The sequence below is a fragment of the Centruroides sculpturatus genome, unplaced genomic scaffold, assembly GCF_000671375.1.
Source record: "Centruroides sculpturatus isolate CEXI.00-Female unplaced genomic scaffold, Cexi_2.0 scaffold66, whole genome shotgun sequence".
Lineage (NCBI taxonomy): Eukaryota > Metazoa > Arthropoda > Arachnida > Scorpiones > Buthidae > Centruroides > Centruroides sculpturatus.
In genome coordinates this window covers 159,777-179,871 of record NW_019384408.1, presented here as the reverse complement: position 1 = coordinate 179,871, position 20,095 = coordinate 159,777, and the positions used below count along the sequence as shown (strand labels likewise).

Genomic DNA, 20,095 nt, shown 5'->3' with positions numbered 1-20,095 from the left:
AGTCTGAAGACCATCATAATAATGTCTTGGTATTGTGAAGTATGTTTTGGTCTTGTCATTCCTTTATTTGGCATTTTATAACAGTAATAAGTAGCCCTATCAGTATCAAGCTCTGATACAGATGTTTTTCTAAAATAAAAGTTGTCTCAAATGTTTAAAATCCAAACATAATGGAGAGAATATACAAAGATTATGAATATTTGCAAACAATCTTTATTTTTGCTATTTAATAAAGTATTTTCTCTTCATACAGTATTTATTGCTTTGAAATATAAATGACCTAAAACCAATCAATTTGATCACCATTTATTAGTACAATGTGTAATTGAAATAACTTCATCTTCGCCTGATATATTTTTAAGAAACAACAATGTCCTTTTATGGAGTAGTTTACATGCATTTGTTTCCATTGCAAATAAGTACAAAAAACCAGAATCAGTATTATTTTATAATGCAAAGTATTTGTTTGATATAAATGAAAGGATTAAAAAACAAAAAATGAAATACTTGGTAAAAGCAAATTCTAGATGATGGCCAGTACAATCTTTTTATAACATCTTTGATCTTCCTACTGTTAGTTCTTTGTAAATTACAAGTGCATTAACTGGTAAAAACATGAAGATAGGACTACTTTACTATCACAACTTTAAAAAAAAATTATTTGAACAGTATGCAAGTTCAAGAAAAAGAACAAATCCCTAAAAATATTTCCAATCCAGAAATAAAAACAAAAATACTTAAAATTTTGTCATTTAACAGATATATGTGCAATTATTGTAAAAATTTGTTTATGGAAAATGTGCCATTGCAGCATAAAAAGTGTAAAACTTTAAAATAACAAAAAGTCATAAAAATGATTTATACTGCTTGCTATTTTATTATTATAATTTTATATAAAACTGTTATATGTAATTATAAAAATATTTTTATTTAGATAACAAACTTTTGTAATTTATGGTAATCAGTCATAATGACCAGCCATGGCAATGATAGCTAATTCACAAATCTGTGATTTTAGTGTTAACTTGTTCAATAGTCTTGCAGTATTATGAATAGGAATTTATAATATATAAAGTAGTTGTAAGAAACACACAATTTCTTTTGTAATAATTAATAAGAAAAATTCTTGTTTTACTATTATTTTTTTCTTATCATGCAAGAGAAGCACTTTTGTTGAATTATACAATTGAAGAGCCTGCATAATAAAATCAACATACAGATTTGTGCTTTTACTAATGAAGGTTATCATTACTTAAAAATACTAACAAAATCAGACTTACTGTTATACAAAAAAATAAGATAAATATAAAGATCATCTAGTTCATAATTGCAAAAATTTCACACACTAAAGTTTGCAAACACAGAATTTACTTTATATACAAAAAACACTATATTGTCTAACATATTTGAAATTAGTTATACATTTATACAATAAGTTTTAAATAATTTATCAATAATCAGTTTAAAGAATTAACATAGCAATTTTACATTTGACACTAATCATGTAAGTGTAATTTACATAAATATGATTCTTATAAAATAGATAAAACTATAGTTACAAAACTTGAAATGACTAGAATGCATTTGCTAGATACAAGAATGAAATGCATTATTTCATTTATATTTCAATTGAACAGCTGATACTTTTCACATTACAAACATTTCAGAAAAAAGTGTAGTTGACAGAAAAATTTAGCTAAAAAAATTACATTTTCAACAATACAATATTTTAATAATTAATAAATAATTAATAAATTGAAGTTTAAAATTTTCTTAACATGTTAAATAATTTTAAATTTTTTGCATTTCATTGATATAAAAAAATACTGTAAAAAGTTAACTTTGTCCCAATAACACAGCTTTACAAATAACATTTTAAAATCATTTAAATAGAATTAGTTACAAATCAAGCATCTTCAGACTATATATATAACCTATATAATAGCTACTTTCATCATACAATTATTTTTGTGTAAAGATATAAGGCTAAATACTTTTCATTATTATTAAAAAAATTTTTCTTCAAATGTTTATAATTTTATCATTTAATCTTGATTAATAAATATGACATAATGAGGATTTAAAAAAAAGTCAAATTACATCAGTAACATTTTTAATGACCTACTTTTTAGTAAAAATCATCAATTTGATCACCTAGTTAAATTCACTACTAATTTTAAGAAAGATAATGGATTTGTTAGTCTTTAATCTTTTATCAATATTGTAATATGCATTACAATACTGTATTGATAAAAATCATACAAAAATTAAATCTCAATTAACAAATCTATTTAATCAATAATACTAGTGAATTAACCAAATATCCATTTGGACTAAAAAAATGGCTATTATACAGTATACTAACTTTATTCTTTCTCTCTGGCTATTCTTTTTCACAGAGGGGTGCCAGATCACTGAATGTGAAAGGTCTAAAGGCATTGAATGAAGTAACCTGTCATCTTCAGCATTGTATACACAAATGCAAGCCAAGTAAATAGGAAAACAGGATCTGTGACATGACTAACATTTTCATGGAAATGAAAGAGGAAAGACAATCACATTGGTGGTATGCCTGATTAGCAATTGTATTATACAGTTTCTGTTTTCACTAACAGTATATGGAATGCACAAATATTTGGCAGAGTTAAACTTTTAACAATTGTTAGATCAGTATATGTCTTTTAATTCACAATAAATATATTATGCAATAAAAGATTTTCTATAGTATTATCTATAACAGATATTAAATAAATTGTAATTTTAATATAATAAAAACAACTATGTTTAATATTTACTGAAAAATTTATTTTCATAAACATAAGTTATCTTCTTTGTTATCAACACAACACTTGTGTGTTGGATGATTACTATTAGCAATAAAACCTTTTTTACAAATATTACAGATGCAAGGTCTGTCATCTACATGAGTTCTTAAATGTTCTTGGAGTTCAGATTTATATGAAAATCCTTCTTTACAAATATCACAGAAATATAGTTTTTCTAATATGTGATTATTTGAAACTACTACATTACAAGTTTTGTCAAAATAGGATTTGTTTCTATTGTGAAGTTTTTTATGTTTTTGAAGATAGGCATTACTCACAAATCCTTTATTACATATTTCACAAGTATGAGGCTGTTCTGTATGGATATGTTGATGTTTTTGAAGATCACTACTGTCAGCAAAATTTCTCTTACAGACATCACATGTAAAAGGTCTCTCTTCATTGTGAACTTTTTGGTGTCTTAGAAGATGACTACTACTGGCAAATCCTTTTCCACAAATTTCACACATGTAAGATTTTTCTCTTCTGTGAGTATTCTGATGTCGTTGAAGATCACTACTACTATTAAAACCTTTTTTACATAATTGACACACATAGGGTCGTTCTCCTGTATGAATTCGCTGATGTTTTTGCAGACAATTACTAGTTGTGAATGCCTTTTTGCATATCTTACAAATATAGGGTTTCTCTCCAGTATGGGTTCTATAATGTTCTTGAAGATTGCATTTATATAAAAATCTTTTATTACATAATTGGCATACATAAGGCTTCTCTCCTGTATGTCTTCTTTTGTGTTTTTCAAAATCACAGCTATAAAGAAATCCTTTATGACAAATTTCACAAATATATTGCTTATGATACCTTGGTGTCTTATATAATTGATTTAATGATTTTTTAGAGTAGCTTTGATTTATTTCCAAAGAATTTTGGCTTTGTACCAATGATGATGATTTGGATAAATCCATTTTATCCACTGAAGAAATTTTATTTTCTGTAAAATATAAATATATAAATGAATCATATAAATAAATATAAGGTGGCCCAAAAGTCAAATAACCATGTAAACATTAAACTGTAGACTTATTCAAAATATTTCATTACTTACAAACTACTAAAATTGCTCAAAATGAGATTCTTCTTGTTCAATACATGATGCTTTCTGCTTTAACTTTTTTAAAATCCTTTGATAGCTTGTTCGAGTGATTCCAAATTCTGCCAATGCCTTTCTTGTTGATTTACCTGGGCTGGCATCCAATGCCTTTGCCACTCTTTGTACATTATCATCAGTTACTGCAGTTCTTGGTCGACCTGATCTTGGTAAGTCTACTACTGCTCCTGTTTCTTCAAATCTTTTATTTAATTTGTAAATTGCCTGGCGAGTAGGTGGTTCAACAGCTGGATATTTTTCAATAAACAATTTTCTAATTATTGCATATTTTTTATCGTGTTTCCACCAATTTTGTAAAAGAAAAACACGCTGTTCTAAACTCAGTTTACGATTCATATTCGCAAGTATACCTGGAACATATAAAACAAAACATGGTTAACTGACTTTTGGGCTACCCTATATATATATATATCTAAATTACTTTAGCATAAAGAATTTTTATTAATTTACATTTTCTTATTTATGCTATTATTATATTTAATTAAACTTATAATTTACAGTTTGCTTATTGTAATATGTAAAACTGTAAATAGTCTAAAGATAAACAGTTTTATTCCCTTAAATATTTTCAAAATTTAATGTTAAAATGTTTAATTTGCTGAAGATTTACCCTCAGTGTTCACAGAATGGAAAGAATTATAATATTTATATTAATTAATTTTTTTTAAACTTCCAACATAATGAACTTTTATATGATAAATTAATTCCCATTAATAAAAAAATAAATGTTATTTCTTTGATAAACTGTATTCATCACATAAAATAATTAAATTAAACTTTTGATACTTACTGTGTGAAATAACACTCCTTTTGCATATGATATATTTGTTAAAAAAAAGTGAATAAGGAAATAATGTTGTCATAACAAAACTTATTTAAGATTTTTTAATAAAACAAAAACATAAATGCTTAAGTTCTCACTTTACTGGTTTTTGCAATCAAATAAGGAAATAATTATTAATAAGAAACTTTGTAGTTTATAAGGTTTCAAGACCATATTATTTATAATTCATTTGCTCAGATATTTTTATAGTTTTATGATGTATGAAATTTTTAAAAATTATGCAGAGTGAGCAAGTAATAAGTTTACTTTTAAGATATGAAGAAGAGAGTTTGGAAATATACAAGTCAGACTTGGCAATGGCATATTGCTTAATTAATAAAGCTGCTTTGGTTAAGCTACTGGAGATTGTTTTAAGTGAGGTGTCCAGTATTATATGGAACTGTTTCATATTTTTTTGTTCCATTGTCTCAACAATTTTTGTTGGAATCTGAAATATCCTATGTTCCAGAAAAATGAATATCCTGTATTTTGAAGAATCTTGGTTCATTTTAAGTGCAGTAGGTGAAAAAAGCCACATTTGAAACACCTGCTATTAAGTAGTAGCGAGCAGGTAAATGAACATAATGTATTTTATTAAGTACATTGAAGGATTAAATACTAACAATTGATGGCTATTCTGTGTGCAAATGTAGTTTCTAGGTTAGTTATCGGCTTATAATAGAACCTGTGACTTACTCAGGAACCTAACCTGTTCATAAAATTTTTGGAATCCAGATCCTTCTGGTTGGCAGCATGCACCTTACTGTGTAATCAGGTAGGTTTTTGTTGACAAACAAAAAGAAAAAATAATATTTAATGAGTGATAGTTATCAATAACAATTATTGTGAAACAAAGAGGGGTGTTATTTTTTATAATAATTAATACAAACACTAAATTATTGTGGTTGAGATTACAGGACGATCTCAAATTAGTACTATAACTACTTAAAATTGAGACCTTGTGGACAATTATTGCATTTATAAAGATGTTTTATTCAATTGTAAGTGATTATAGTACAAATTTGAGATCATCCTGTAATCTCAACCACACTATTTTAATGTTTATATTAATTATTATAAAAATAAAAATAATTAATAAAAATAAAATTGTGTGATTTTTGTTATTAGCTGTTTGCCACATTAAATTGTGGCATTCCTATTTTTATCTATGACCATATGCAAGCAGTCTGGTAGGAAGGATAGGCAGGGATACAGGAGCAAGAGGAAGAAGGTGCTGGTGTCCTGTATTGGCTGTACCAAAATCTGATCAGTTTGCAATATATGTTTTCATAGGAAACAGTTCTACAACCATTGTTTTGCTGTTTGCAATTGCTATTTTTATGCAATTCAAAATGTTTACTAAGAAATGATACAAATTAGTAGCTGATGTTATAAAGATTATATTATAATTTTTATTCCAGTATAAAATATTTTAAATACATTTTTGTTTGTGGCAGCATCTTAAATTGTCTTCAATGCTTTCAAACTTTGCTGCATTAGCATTGTACCTACTAATTTAAAATGAAAGTTACTGAACTATTTTTTTAACAAAGCCATTTTAAGCAGCTTTGCAGACAATGCACCCAATGTCATAAGTAAATGTCACTCAACTGACTTATCATATGTTAGCTTGGTTTTGTTATTTAAATTAAATTGCAATAACTGCACCATAAAACAGAATTTTCACATTAGAAAGCTACATAGAGAAAAGTTATCAAGCATTAAAGCAACAGTTTATGTAAAAATATTCTGAATTATCTGTGCCTACAAAAATTTACAAACAATTTTTTAATAAGTAGAAATTCATGGCATTGTTGTGTAAGAAAAAAGAAATGTCAAACAAAATGTTATTTGAAATAGTTGGACACTTTCAGAAGTGAGTCCCAAATAACTTTTAAGGCATTTAGCTTAAAAGACTGTACTATCTTTTGGTTCTGTTCATATAACTACAAATTGAATCAAATTTTGGCTTTATAAAGTAATGGTTGGTAAAGTTTAAAATAATAAAACATACTTCACTAGCACTGGAAACATATAATATCTTCAGACCATTAAATCTCTTCAGCTTTCAGCAAAACATATAAAATAATACTGATATGTTCAACTTTGAATTCTACATGTGTTCTGTTTGATGCATTCCAATTTGAAATGAGCTCTAAACCTGAAGCTGAAATCAAATGGATTCCAAAAACATTAGTGAATTGCTACATTTTATATGTTTTGCTGGAAGCTTAAGAGGTTTAGTGGCATGAAGATAAAAGTTTAAAATGTTATCTTTCAAATATATAGTAAATGAATGTTTGTTCTTGACATGTAACATATCAATAACTGCCAAGTCTGACTTGCAACACCAACCTCCTTATGTTACATATCATAACCTAAATATTCAGATAGGCTAGATGACCAAGACAATTAAGACATCAGTGTACTACTGGGAATCTCAGGAGTTTTTCACAGGATATGTCAGGCACCATTCTTCACCTCCTGGCTGTTTTTATTGTGGGGCTGGCCAAACCCATGATGGATATGGTTTAAAGACCATTTTTAATGTGGGAAATATTTAAAAATCTGAATATTCAAAAATATATTTTTAAATATTTACTTTTTCCTAGATTGCTTACTTAATATATTAGGTGTTGTTATTAGTAAATAAAAAGTTTACTTATAACAATTTTTATTGATAATTATTATTAAAATGATAAATTTAATCTACTATTCACTTTATTAATATACTTTTACATTCATTATTAAATAACTTACTTCCTGTATAATTAGTAATATAACAATAAGATGTAAAATTCTTAATTTATTGATAACATAATAACTCATCACTTATCAAATAAATATTACACAACAACTAAGAAATTTTAATATTACAAAAAGATAATTTTGATGATTCTGATAGTATCTGGACTTTACTTATGAATACAGCATGATTCTACTTTGCTATTCAGAATGGAAATTTTATTAATATTAATAATAAATTATTAAAGAAAATAAATGAATGCAGAAAACACTTTATTAGGAATGATCTATAATATGTATATTTCTAAAAATTAAATCCTTATAAACATTAAACACAGTTAAATAATATTTATATATATGCTACCGCTAAAGCTCGAAAGTCGTTAATATGCACATTACCTAGCTAATCTGCAGATTAACTAGGGTGATCCATTAAAGTTGTGAAAATTGTTCCATTTCTCAAATTACCTAGATAATGTGCAGAGTATCTAGATAATCTGCACATTACCTACTAGGCACTTGGTAAAGTGAAAATAAGATCTTTGCCACAAATAAATGTATCACAAATAGGTGTGCTTGTTGCAAAAACGAATTGCTATGAAATTCAAAGTGCCATCAATCTTTAGACTGCACTAATAAGTAAGCACAATTGGATAATGTTACCTATGGTGAGTAAAATTGCGGCTCATCTCTCATTCCAGCAAAGAGAAGAAAGGAAACGGTGGGGATGCACGTTTTAACCTAACCTAACCTATTCTAATAAATTATCATAATTATTACCAACCAAATTATTAGAATAGGTTAGGTTAGGTTAGGTTAGAATGTGCGTCCCCACCGTTTCCTTTCTTCTCTTTGCTGGAATGAGAGATGAGCCGCCATTTTACTCACCATAGGTAACATTAACTGCACAATTATATCATGCGATCACCAGAAAAAGTATGATAACTTTATTATTTTTCATCTCTGGTCCAAAAGTAGGTTATTGTTGAAGTCGTTTCAGTCCCCTCAGTTCAGATAGACACTCAGTCCCAAAATTCCATATAATAATTTCCCTAATTGTATTAATATTTTAAACCGTTTGATTTTTTGTATGTTTTTTAATTGGTTGATGATTGATTCTATCAACTAATTTGTTGATTGTTTGATTGTATTAACTTGATTCTTTAGATATTGAAAATTAAATAAAGAACATTATGTTAATTTAAGCGTACAGAAACGTTGCTGTTGTTCCAGCAAAGATCTTATTTTCACTTTACCGAGTACCTAGTAGATAATCTGCACATTACCTAGGTAATTTGAGAAATAGAACAATTTTAGCAACTTTAACGGATCACTCTAGTTAATCTGCAGATTAGCTAGGTAATATACACATTAACGACTTTCGAGCTTTAGTGATAACATATATATTTTAACCAATTGTTTCAGATTTTAATTTATTAAAATGATATTTATTACCAATATTAATTTACCTTCTTTTTTCACTTCATAGAAAACTAAAAGTTCTTTTTCTGGTGGTATAACTTTAGAAGCACGAAAGAAGATTTGTCCATTATATTGAAATGCAATCAAATTTTGTTCTTCTTCATTAGATGTGGAGTTAATATATCTCATCCAATTTGTAGAAAGTTCTTGTTTATCACCTTCTTCATCAACAGCTTCAATCTATGAAGCACAATTAAAAAAGTAAAAATGAGCTTTATAATTTACTAATCAATAAACTGAATAAATCAAAATCACAATCGATGTATTCTATTTACTAATGAAACCTTCAATTTTAATCATAAATATTTTTCTATTAAAGTGGAAAAACAAATGTATGAAATAACCACTACAGGAGATTCTCATTTAAATTTGGATAGTTCAAAATCCCTTTAGTTCGTAACAGTACTTTTGGTCCTGACCACAGATATAGAGATTTACAAGTTAGGGAATTCAGTTAGTTTGAAATGTGGCTAATTCAAAATTCAAAGTGAAAATTCTGTCTAAACAGTGATATGCATATGTTAACTCATTTGTTTAGATTGAAGTGTTTCCATGCAATAAGAGAACAATAGACTGAGAACAACTCTAATCTGGTAAATATGGCTTTGCTTTTACAGTAACACTTTTTCAGGATCATCTTACCTATGGACTACCTCTTTTTTCTCTTATCTCATAAAATATGACTGGTTGTTGGGATTACAAGATTGGACTGTAAATAGCAGATTGAGATATTTATAGGGATCTAGGTTCCTACATTTGATTGACTTACTACTTTTTGGATTACTTTAAAAATATAGTACTTTGGGCTAAATTTCAAGGAATTCTGCTTTACTTTTTATAAAATCTATTCTGACAACTCTGAAGTTCTCATCGGACATGTGCTACTTACCTATAGTTTATATTATTATTATTATTATTAACTAGCAGACCTGGCCAAATGTTGCTGTGGCTCAAAATGTATCTATTATAAATGTATAACACTCCCCACGGGAAGGAATATTGAAAAATCCCTTCATAGTGTACATTCTCTTGACATACCCTAATAAAATGCAATCAAAAATGCAAAAAACTGCATGTAAAATAGTATAATAGAAGCAGAGTTCTTCACGATAAGCCTTAATCCTGTCCCTCTTCCCTGCATGGGGGGAATTTTGACATCTATATATTATAAAAACACATGCACATTCAAATGCAACGTTGTGTCAAAATTTGAAAGCAATCAGTGAAGAACTTTTGGAGTTTTAAAATTTTGAACAAACAAACATTACATTTTTATTTATATAGATTAATGAAAATAACATTCTGTATACATAGCTGTATTGCATTTGCTTAATAAGTTACATCAGTTACATGACATTTGGCATATTGTACAAAAATGTGTAAATCTTGGATAATTCAAAGTTGTGATTATTTCGTTCCTTGAATTTCAAACTAACGAGGATTTGATGTATTTATATTTATGCAGAGCTTAACTCTTCAGACAATGTCTTTCATAATATTTGGGATATTTCGTAGTACAGTAGAGCCTCGAAAACTCGGCACTCCAGATAACTCGGCCACACTCTGGCAGGGCAAAAAAATCCTTAGTTAATTAATTTTCATGATAAAGATAGCTTAATGCCTCATAAAGTATTTTTCTGAGGTCTGTCTTATCAGGTAAATCACTGTACAGTGTATTCATTAATTTTCATTTTCATGTAGTAAAGGCTCTATGCCTTCATAAAAGACGTACTTTTCCTTTGTTTAAGGGTATTTGGGCAGTTTATTCTCTGTTGTATTCTCAAGTAAACAATACATACAAGTACAGTAAAGTATTTTCTGAGGAAACACTCATACTTATTTTTTTTAACCTCATTCCTGATAACCCGGCATTTTCACAAACTCGGCCACCCTTTGGTCCACATTAGGCCGAGTTTTCGAGGCTCTACTGTATTTATCTAACCTAATTTTGAATCTTTTACATTTAATTTGATTCATACTTGCCAACCTTAGATTATAGTTGAGGCTGACTTTGATTACAAAGGCTGAGAAATAATAATAAAGTTTATAGAAACATTGTTGACAATTGTTGTAAGCATTTATTCAATCTTTATTCTCTTTATCACAATAATAGATTTATAATATTGGGTTTTCCTACTAAACAAACTACTAGTAATAAACTACTAGTAATAATACTAGTACATTGTATTATAAATAAATATATAAAAAAGTTCAAAAATGGTTAAATTTTAACAACTAACCAAAGATACTAGATTTAACATGAAAAACACTGAATTGACAACATAAGGTATTGTTTGGATTTTTTTAAAACTCTTTCTATCTTTTTGGCACATCATTGGTTTATTTGGTTTGTCGAGTTGGTTGGTTTATTAACCACATTATTGGTTCAGCCAGGTAGTGAGGGATGGAGCCTGACATATCTGGGATGGACCACTGCTGAAAATTTGCAAAGGTTTTTTGATCTGACTGTATTTGTTCCTGGGTCCCTCAGAGTCGTAGGCCACATCTTAATCACTTGACCATCCAGTCAGCCATTCTCAACACTGGGCATACTACAGTTGCATTAATATGAATTGCTAGGAGAACAATAGTTAGTTCACTTTGTATCAAAAATTTGTATTAATGATTTTCAAGGTCAAGGTTGTATAATTTACAAAGTTAAGGATTAATAGGCAATTAAAATCTCTAAATTATATTTTGAATTAACTTACTAAATAAAGTTAAATAAAATTAAATTTATTTACAAAAATAAATTAATGATCTAAATGATTTTCAAATCAAACAAAATGAGGAGATAATATTTGCTGTTTAAGTGTGGAGCAGTATATCAGCAGAGTGATTAAACAAAACAAAGTTAAATCTGTGATTTTTATTCTGTTGAAAATGATTTGAAAAAGTAGATTATTTTAAAAGATGATTATTTGAAAAAGTATTTTCTACTTCTTATCACCTAAAAGTAGAAAATACTTTTTGGTGACAAAGTAAAAAAGGAGCCAAATCCTGACATCTAGTGTTACCACCCATCCGGTTTTCACCCAGACAGTCCAGTTGAACTATTAATTTTGTCTGGGAATTTCGTAGAAATTATGAAATTACGATGAAACAAAGTTCTTACAAATATTTTTACAGATTTACACTATTTTAAACAGCAAAAGAACTCACACTCACTGAAACTCATCTGCAATTCTACCATGTTAGTCTGTTTATGTCAACATGTGGTGCACATTCTGTCTTTTTTTTTTTTTTATGTATGATTGTACATGTCTCAAATAGAGCTAAGTTATATGTACCCGTTCTTTCTTAATTTAGGTTACTTACGTTACTCTTATGCAAGTCCCTAACTGTAACTAATTTAGGACCGGCATGCATGTGATTCTTCGCATTGTAAAATGACATTGCGCATGCGTCAGGAACTTCTGTTTGAACAAACCTGACATGCTGTCCGGGTCAACGATTTTCAAAAGGTGGCAACACTACTGACATCACTGTATGCACCTTCCAATATGCAAACTAGCATATGTTTGTATCGAACCACATCTATTTAAAGGAGTGGGCATTCTTAAACTTTAATCTTGTTTTCTAAGTACAATAGAATGGTCCACTAAAACCAGATGTTTGAATTGGTTTACAAACAGAGGGCAAACTCACCTTTGCTTACTAGAAGAAAAATCTATTCTACTCAAAATAGAATATTTATTACAGTACCAATTTGCTTCACTTTTCAATGTGAATAATAAAATCATTATTGGAAATGGGGTTATTTCTTGGGGGTTGTGAAGGTAATTTACAGTTTGGTTTAATGAATTCTGGTAAAGTTTTTGTTCACTTTATTGCATGAAAATTAATGTTGTGAAATGGTGAAATTGTCACAGCAATGGCAAAAATTCATTTTAATGCAAGAATTTGCTTTATCATGTTTGATTTAAGGTGAGTCAACTGTATTAACAATATGGAACTGTATCAACAATACGGCAGTGGCATTGAGAAAGAACTCAATTTTGCCAGCCTATCAGATTGATTTCCTCATACCAAAGAGTGGAAGATCTCATATCTATCACATTTTGGACATATTTTGTATGCAGCAATTTTTTAGAAAAAATAAATTTCTTATAATTTAATCAGGAATTTAAAGTTTCTGTTAAAATTTTCATACGTGTATGAGAATTCTTGTATGTCTGGCAACATAGAACTCAAAGAAAATATTACATCGGAGCAGATAATTTCTAAAAAAACTGCCAAGAAAGCAAACTTGGAATGTTTAGTATTGGTATAAATCCTTGCTTATGAAGACAATACATTAAAGGTGTTATCTGAAAAAGGCAGAGAATTTCTATGTCAAGCTGACTGACTGACTACTACTATCAAAAACAGATTCTCAGCCTGAAAGATGGAAGTTGGCAACTATTTGGATTATTAGTTCCACTCCAATGATAGCTGAACTGCTCATTTAGGCTGGAAGTCTAAGGTGTTGTTTTATTTTATTAAAGTACTTATTTTGACATTGAAAAATAGAGAGCTGAATATAATTGTAGTATATTATGTGTTTTTCTATGTCATATTCTTTTATAAAAATCATTATAAGGCTAATGTCAGAGGAGCATGATTTTATGTCTGTCGATTTTCATGTATGTCACAAGATTGTATAAAACACATGGGAGCAGTCAGATGGATGCAGATGCAAAAAATCACATTGCACAACATGGATGGGCTGCTGGATTGTCTGCGATAATCTCATAATGTTGCATGAACATTTGTACTGGGAGATAAAATTGAAGCCTACAGTTGTCAGATGAGCATGAAAAATGAAGGATGTGGTAACATAGTTTCAAAGAAATACTGGGTTGGCCTTGTTCTTGCTGAAGGATGTAAGATATCTGCATATTCTAAAAATGGGGCATGGATATTAGTAAAACGATCATACAAATTAGTGAGGAGACAGAATTGAGAGAAACTTCAGTTGAACTTTATAAGAACAGAAATAAGAAAAAGGAAGGCTGGTTACGATCAAAAGAATATAACCAATATTGCCTGTGTCTTTTTTGTTTTTAAATACTTCTGTACATAATAAAAAAAATGGAACATCACAATCTATGAGATCCATGCTGACATATACACATCCGAAATGAAGCATTACCAACATGCTCCGTGAAAAATAGCACTCAACTGATGACCACCTTTCTGTCAGTGAATTTTCACATCTGTGAATCAAAAAAACAGCATCCACGTTTTCACGCTCATCTGATATTAGCCTAAAGCCGTGGTTCTCAATCCTTGGTCCATGGAACTGGGTGCTCTGTGAAGCCACTTCAAATGTTCCACAAAAAAATTAAATATATAATTAGAAATTGTTGCAAAAGAAAAATCAATACAAAGTAAAATAATTTTTGTATGAGAATGTAATCAGCAAACGTCAATGACGTCATATACTAGACCGAATGTGCTCTTGATTTCAAAAAGGTTTTAAAGCTGATGTATTATAAGTGTTCCACAGAAAAAATGTCAAAGTTTAGTGTTCCCTAACTTCAAAAAGATTGAGAACCATGGGCCTAAAGAAACCACTTCCTATGTTCTGATGTCAGTTTTATTTTGGATATAATCTTTATCAAATTGTTATATTCTTACCAACTCATCTTTATATATAAAAACTAGCAGACCCCACCACGCATTGTTGTGGCTCAAAATGTATCTATTATAAATGTATAACACTTCCCCCGTGGAGGGGAATTTTTCAAAAAATCCCTTCTTAGTATACATTCTCTTGACATACTCTATTAAAATGCAGTCAAAAACACAAAAACCTGCATCTAAAATAGTTTAAATAGAAGCAGAGTTCTTCATGATAAGCCTTAATTACATTATATAAAAACACGTGCATATTCGAATGCAACGTTGTGTCAAAATTTCAAAGGAATCAGTAGGAACAAATGAACATTATATTTTTATTTATGTATATAGATAGATGATCTACTTTAGTTCATCCTCATAGAAAAGCATAATGCCTCACAGAAAAGCAAACTTAGGTTGTTGTACTTGCAGAGTTAGTGCCATCTGTTGGAGATAAAAGCCTTAATCCTAGATGATATCTTTTAATTTATATGAATGTTTAATGGAAAAATATACAGCCTATGTCCACCCTGAAGGTCCATTCTAAATATTGGTGAAAGAATTTTTGAAATTGGATGAGTAGTTTCGAAGATTACCTCCTACATCCAAACTTACAAACTTTACCTCTTTATATTAGTATAGATTATACATGGATTGATTTCAAGTTATGTTTTTATATTAGACTGCATAAGAAAATAAAATGAATATTAATAATGAAAACTTTAATACCATTGAAAATTAATTATGATGATATAATTATTTTAAATTCCTTTTCCTTTTTTATAGGAAGTTAGTAATTTTAAAATTTGTCATTGTTAATAAAATTAGTTTTGAGCTGTGTTTGACAAATGAATTTCTGTTGTCTTGATGTCAAATTTAAATTTCTGTTGTTAAATATGAATTTCTGTTGTTGTTTATGATGTCAAATTTAAAAACTGTTCTATTTCTAGAATTTCTTGATTTGATCATAACATTTCTGTCAAGTTTGTTTGCTGTTCTTCCATGAAAAAATTCACTTTTTATGTTTTATGATATAAAAAATAAGTACAACAATTAAAAATATGATTGTTATATAAAAATAAAAGATAAAAATAATAGCTGATACAAGATATGTCAGATAAGCATTATTGTTACTATACAATCTGTATAAGTTACAAATGTAGAATAGTCAGAACAGGAAATCATAGAAAAAGATTTGATAACATATTAGGCTTCTACTCTGCTAACATGGGGAACCCAGGTTCATTCTGAGTTGGAGACAGTGGCTTTGATAGCCAGTCTGTACAGAATATCCTTGCTTTCTTCAACTGGCTGCCTCTGTTATGCACTTGGTCAAGTCAATGGATGTAATTAAAAGCCCTCTTAGCGCCCATAGTATAGAAAGAGAAAAAAAAAGGGAAACCTAGAGAGTTTCCATAAATTATGTAATACTATTTTTTATAATTTTTAATACCTTCTCACCCCTTTTAATACACTGTAATGTTACTAGCTAAATCCTTATAAAATTATGTAATGCTGTAAGAGTAACACCCTTCTGTTGCTAGTGTTTCTGATACAAAGATTTGACCATGAGCAGAGAACTAGTAATATTATATCTTACAAATTAATTTTCTTTATGTTTACCAGAAAAACAAGAATTTTAAATTTTAACTCTACACAAAATTAATTAAATAGGCTGGGTATGTAATAAGCCTGTTCATTAGTCATAAGTAACTAAGTAGTTTTTGTAATTAAATAATACAGGCAAGAAGCTTTTTAACATATCTATACATGTGGGTTTATTCAACACTGAAAGTAGATTGTAATATTCATCTGTTGGAGAAAAAGATTTTAATTGGTCCTATTTTCATCCAGCTTTAAAACATGCACATGTGAGTAACCAATTTTAGTTGGGAAGATTTTACATTGTGCAGATGGGAAGAAAATTCAAACCTATTTCAATTATTTTCATGCTTCAGAATAAGCAAGATAATTAATTTAAATTTTCATAATTACCTAGAAAACGTAAAATTCTTTACTTTTCTACAAAAAGAATCTACAACCTAGACATTGTATAGATATGTAATGCTGTATAAAACATCCCATCTTGCATAATGTTCTGTAACACTGGTGTACATAACCACTCACCCCATTAGTATTGACTAGGGTTTCTCATTTCCCGGTATTTTGCTTGTCCCGGGATCCCGGGATAAAAGTGAACTGTTTCCCGGGATCCCGGGATAGAATTAATTATTTTTAAGGTATACAAAATATCTTGAAATCAAATGATATAATTATTTTCCATTTTTTAAAGTAATTTTAAAGTTCTGTAACCTCCAAAATCATATTAATAATGCTGTGTAAGGTCTATAGGCCTATAATAAAAATTACCTTTAAATAACGTAGAAATTTTCACAAATAGAAAAAAATTAATTAAAGTTTGCTGGAAACTGCATACAACAACAACAAAAAAAAAGTTTTGAATTGAGTTAAAAATTAAAAAAATGAACTTCTAATTTAGAAGGTAATTTTCGTTTTTTAAATAAAATATAATACAAAATATTGCAAACTTTTATAAGATTTTAAAAAGCAAAGATGGTCAATACTCCGATAACTCACTCTAATTCTTATTTTAGTAATGAAAAGTCTTGCCACCGAGAATGCCCTTTCCGATTCAATTGATGTGATTGGAATAGTGTTTAATGCATTTAAGAGAAGACAGATATTATGTGTTTTTTCACCTGTAGCCTGGAAGATTTCGAGTTCGTTTTCGAGATTGTAGTACTTCTTTCGCTCTCTAGTATTCTTGATTTGTCTACCTTGGCTGCTTTAATAGCGGCATCAAGCTTAGAGCTCGATAATTCGGCAATTCATTTGGCTTTAATAATCAGGTTTATGAAGAAAAACTTCATACTTGCAGACTTTGTACTCGTTTGTATCCTTGCCCAATTTGCACAATCTGGCGTCAGGCATTTATTGAAGCTACTGGGCATGGTTAAAACTCAAGACAGCGTAAGCACAATTATTCCAGATATTACAGGTTCCGACAAGTAAAGAATTTTTATAGTCCTGCCACAAATAAGCTATATATTGATTATTGACCATTTGTGACATGCTATAACGAGCAAAAATTTAAAAAAACTAATAGGTAGGTTTAAAATTAATAAATACAAATGTATTCTGGCAGTGAATGAGTTAATTATGCTTTCTATTTGCAAAACTCCTCAACCTTAACACAAAATAAGAAAAAAAGTGAATTTTTAAGAAATTTGCGGGATTTCCCGGGATAAGAAAAATTTCCCGGGATATTTCCCGGGTTAAAAAAACAACCGGGATCCCGGAAGAAACTGGAAGAAAAGAATTGTCCTGAAGCAGGACTCAAACCTGCAACTACTGCTTACCATGCAAATGTGTTGCCAGTTACACTACCTGGACCTTCGGTCCAATCTCCTCCTTCAATATATATGTTTAAGATATAACCATTGTTATATGCAAATTTAGCCCGATCATTTACGACAGTTGTGGGTATGTATTTGCTTAATGACGGGTTTCAATTGATGTGTACATTTGTAGACACTTTCCAATTGTTCTTACATATAACTCAACATTTTTTCTTTTTCTGATTTAAATAGTGATAGTTGTTAGGAAATATATTTCTACAGAATGCTAATTTTTCTTCACTTAACAAGTTCTTAGTTATCACAATTATAAAGTGATTAGCAACTGAAAATTTTAACAACTTTGATTAAGAAAATGAAATCAGTATAATGTCAGAAATGTGAGGACCCAAACAGGGGTCGACTGAGAGGTCTGAATGAGGGGTATCAATCGAAAATTTAAAGAGCTCCTTTTCAGACGCGAATGGAAAGTATTAGATGTCTTGATCAAACAATGAAATTTTTGTGTAAATTAGTTAAACAATGGAAAGGAATAAAGTTGAAGAAAAGTGATGAGAGAGGAATCATATTTAGTCACAATGTTGACCTCTCCTGCACCCTCCATTAGGTTTCAAATTGTCACCAGGTGACAGTGAGAGACCAATGGAGAAGTGACTTGGGGAAAAACAGTATAACACCATTGTTTCAAGGACATTTTAGGTTCTTGGATGTGTAGTTTCTGCCTCTCTTGGCTGTGCATACTCCAAATATTAGAAAAAAACAAAAAGAACCTTTCGGACCTTGTGGAAACATCATTCTCTGGGTGACTCTTAGCAATCTACAGACTCGTTGGGTCGTCCAATGAGAAGCCGCAGCAAGCCATGATAAATGCCCTGGGGCCTATGGAATAGTTAACCACCTGCATCAAACCACAAATAATGAAGACAGAAATTTTTGAACTCTATTCGGACTTTATTTGCACATTTTGTGTGTGCTACCTCATCAATCAAGGAATTTGTAAGGAAATTTCGATGTTTATTAAACGGTTTATAATGGTAACGACTGTTTTGACCGCTTGACTGTCATGACATTTTTCCACCCAATTGGCTAACCTCACAGAAACATGATTTGTGCTTGATACATAGAGCATATCATTGGACTAGTTCACAAATCCTACAACTTCAAAATACCTACTTTAGGGGCATCAAAAACTGGTTTTTGACAGAAATACTAAATTCATGGCAAAGAATTTTTACTTCTCTAAAATCAAACACACCAGAAACATGAGGTTTGTGACTATACAGAAGATGTATTATGTTTTGATTATGCTGGTACAATAATCTGAAATACATGAAATTTGGGATATGAGATTTGTGAACTAGCTGACAACATAGTTACATTATTATTTAACTGAATAAATAATTCTCATTTAAAGCATATTTATTATAACAATTTTTTTCACTAAACAAAATGTAATATTTTATTAAATGGTAATTAAAATACTTTCTAACTATTTTTACAAACCAGAAAAGCAAGCAAGTCATGTTATGTTTTGTTTAATCACTCTGATATACTTGATCCACACTTAAATGGCAAATATCATCTCCTCTTCATTTTGTTTAATTTCAAAATCATTTAGAACATAAATTTATTTTTGTAAATACAGTAAATTTAATTTAATTTAACTTTATTTAGTATATTATTTCAAAATACAGTAGAACCTCGATTATCTGGACTAATTGGGGATTAAGATAGTCCGGATAAGGAAAAATTCGGATAATCAAAACAAATACTTTGTCTTTTAATGATAATACAACACATTTTCTTTTCCATGACATATCGGTAATATTAAAAGTAAATACTGTATTTAAATCGTGATCAAATTTTCAAGAAACAAACGTTATATTTTTATTATGACGCAAAATATATTTAAGAGTTTACGGCCACTGTTCCGGGTAAGACGTTGTTGAAACAAAAAAAGTTATGCATTCCATCACGTACATAAACAGTATCGTAATTCGCCAAGTGCAAATCCGCAAATTCGTAAAATTTTTGTTTATTTTGGACAATCCGGATAATCGAAAATCCGGATAATGGAGGTCCGGATAATGGAGGTTCTACTGTACTTATA

The 20,095-nt window shown here is 29.3% G+C and overlaps 1 protein-coding gene across 3 annotated transcripts in view; it reads right to left on the bottom strand.

Moving 5' to 3' along the window:
* The window catches only part of LOC111618942 (histone-lysine N-methyltransferase PRDM9-like), a 42,177-nt gene that overhangs the window by 4,057 nt on the left and 18,025 nt on the right, over nucleotides 1-20,095 (bottom strand). Inside the window, exons 3-4 of one of the 3 annotated variants that reach the window (XM_023360567.1) lie at nucleotides 8,992-9,184; nucleotides 2,920-3,777 (exon numbers count right to left, since the gene is read on the bottom strand). In XM_023360567.1, coding sequence (XP_023216335.1) covers nucleotides 2,920-3,777; nucleotides 8,992-9,184 — 1,051 coding nt within the window. Of the gene's footprint in view, nucleotides 1-2,919; nucleotides 3,778-3,891; nucleotides 4,305-8,991; nucleotides 9,185-20,095 lie in introns of those variants that run through there. The other 2 variants (XM_023360568.1, XM_023360569.1) reach the window with 2 other exon arrangements.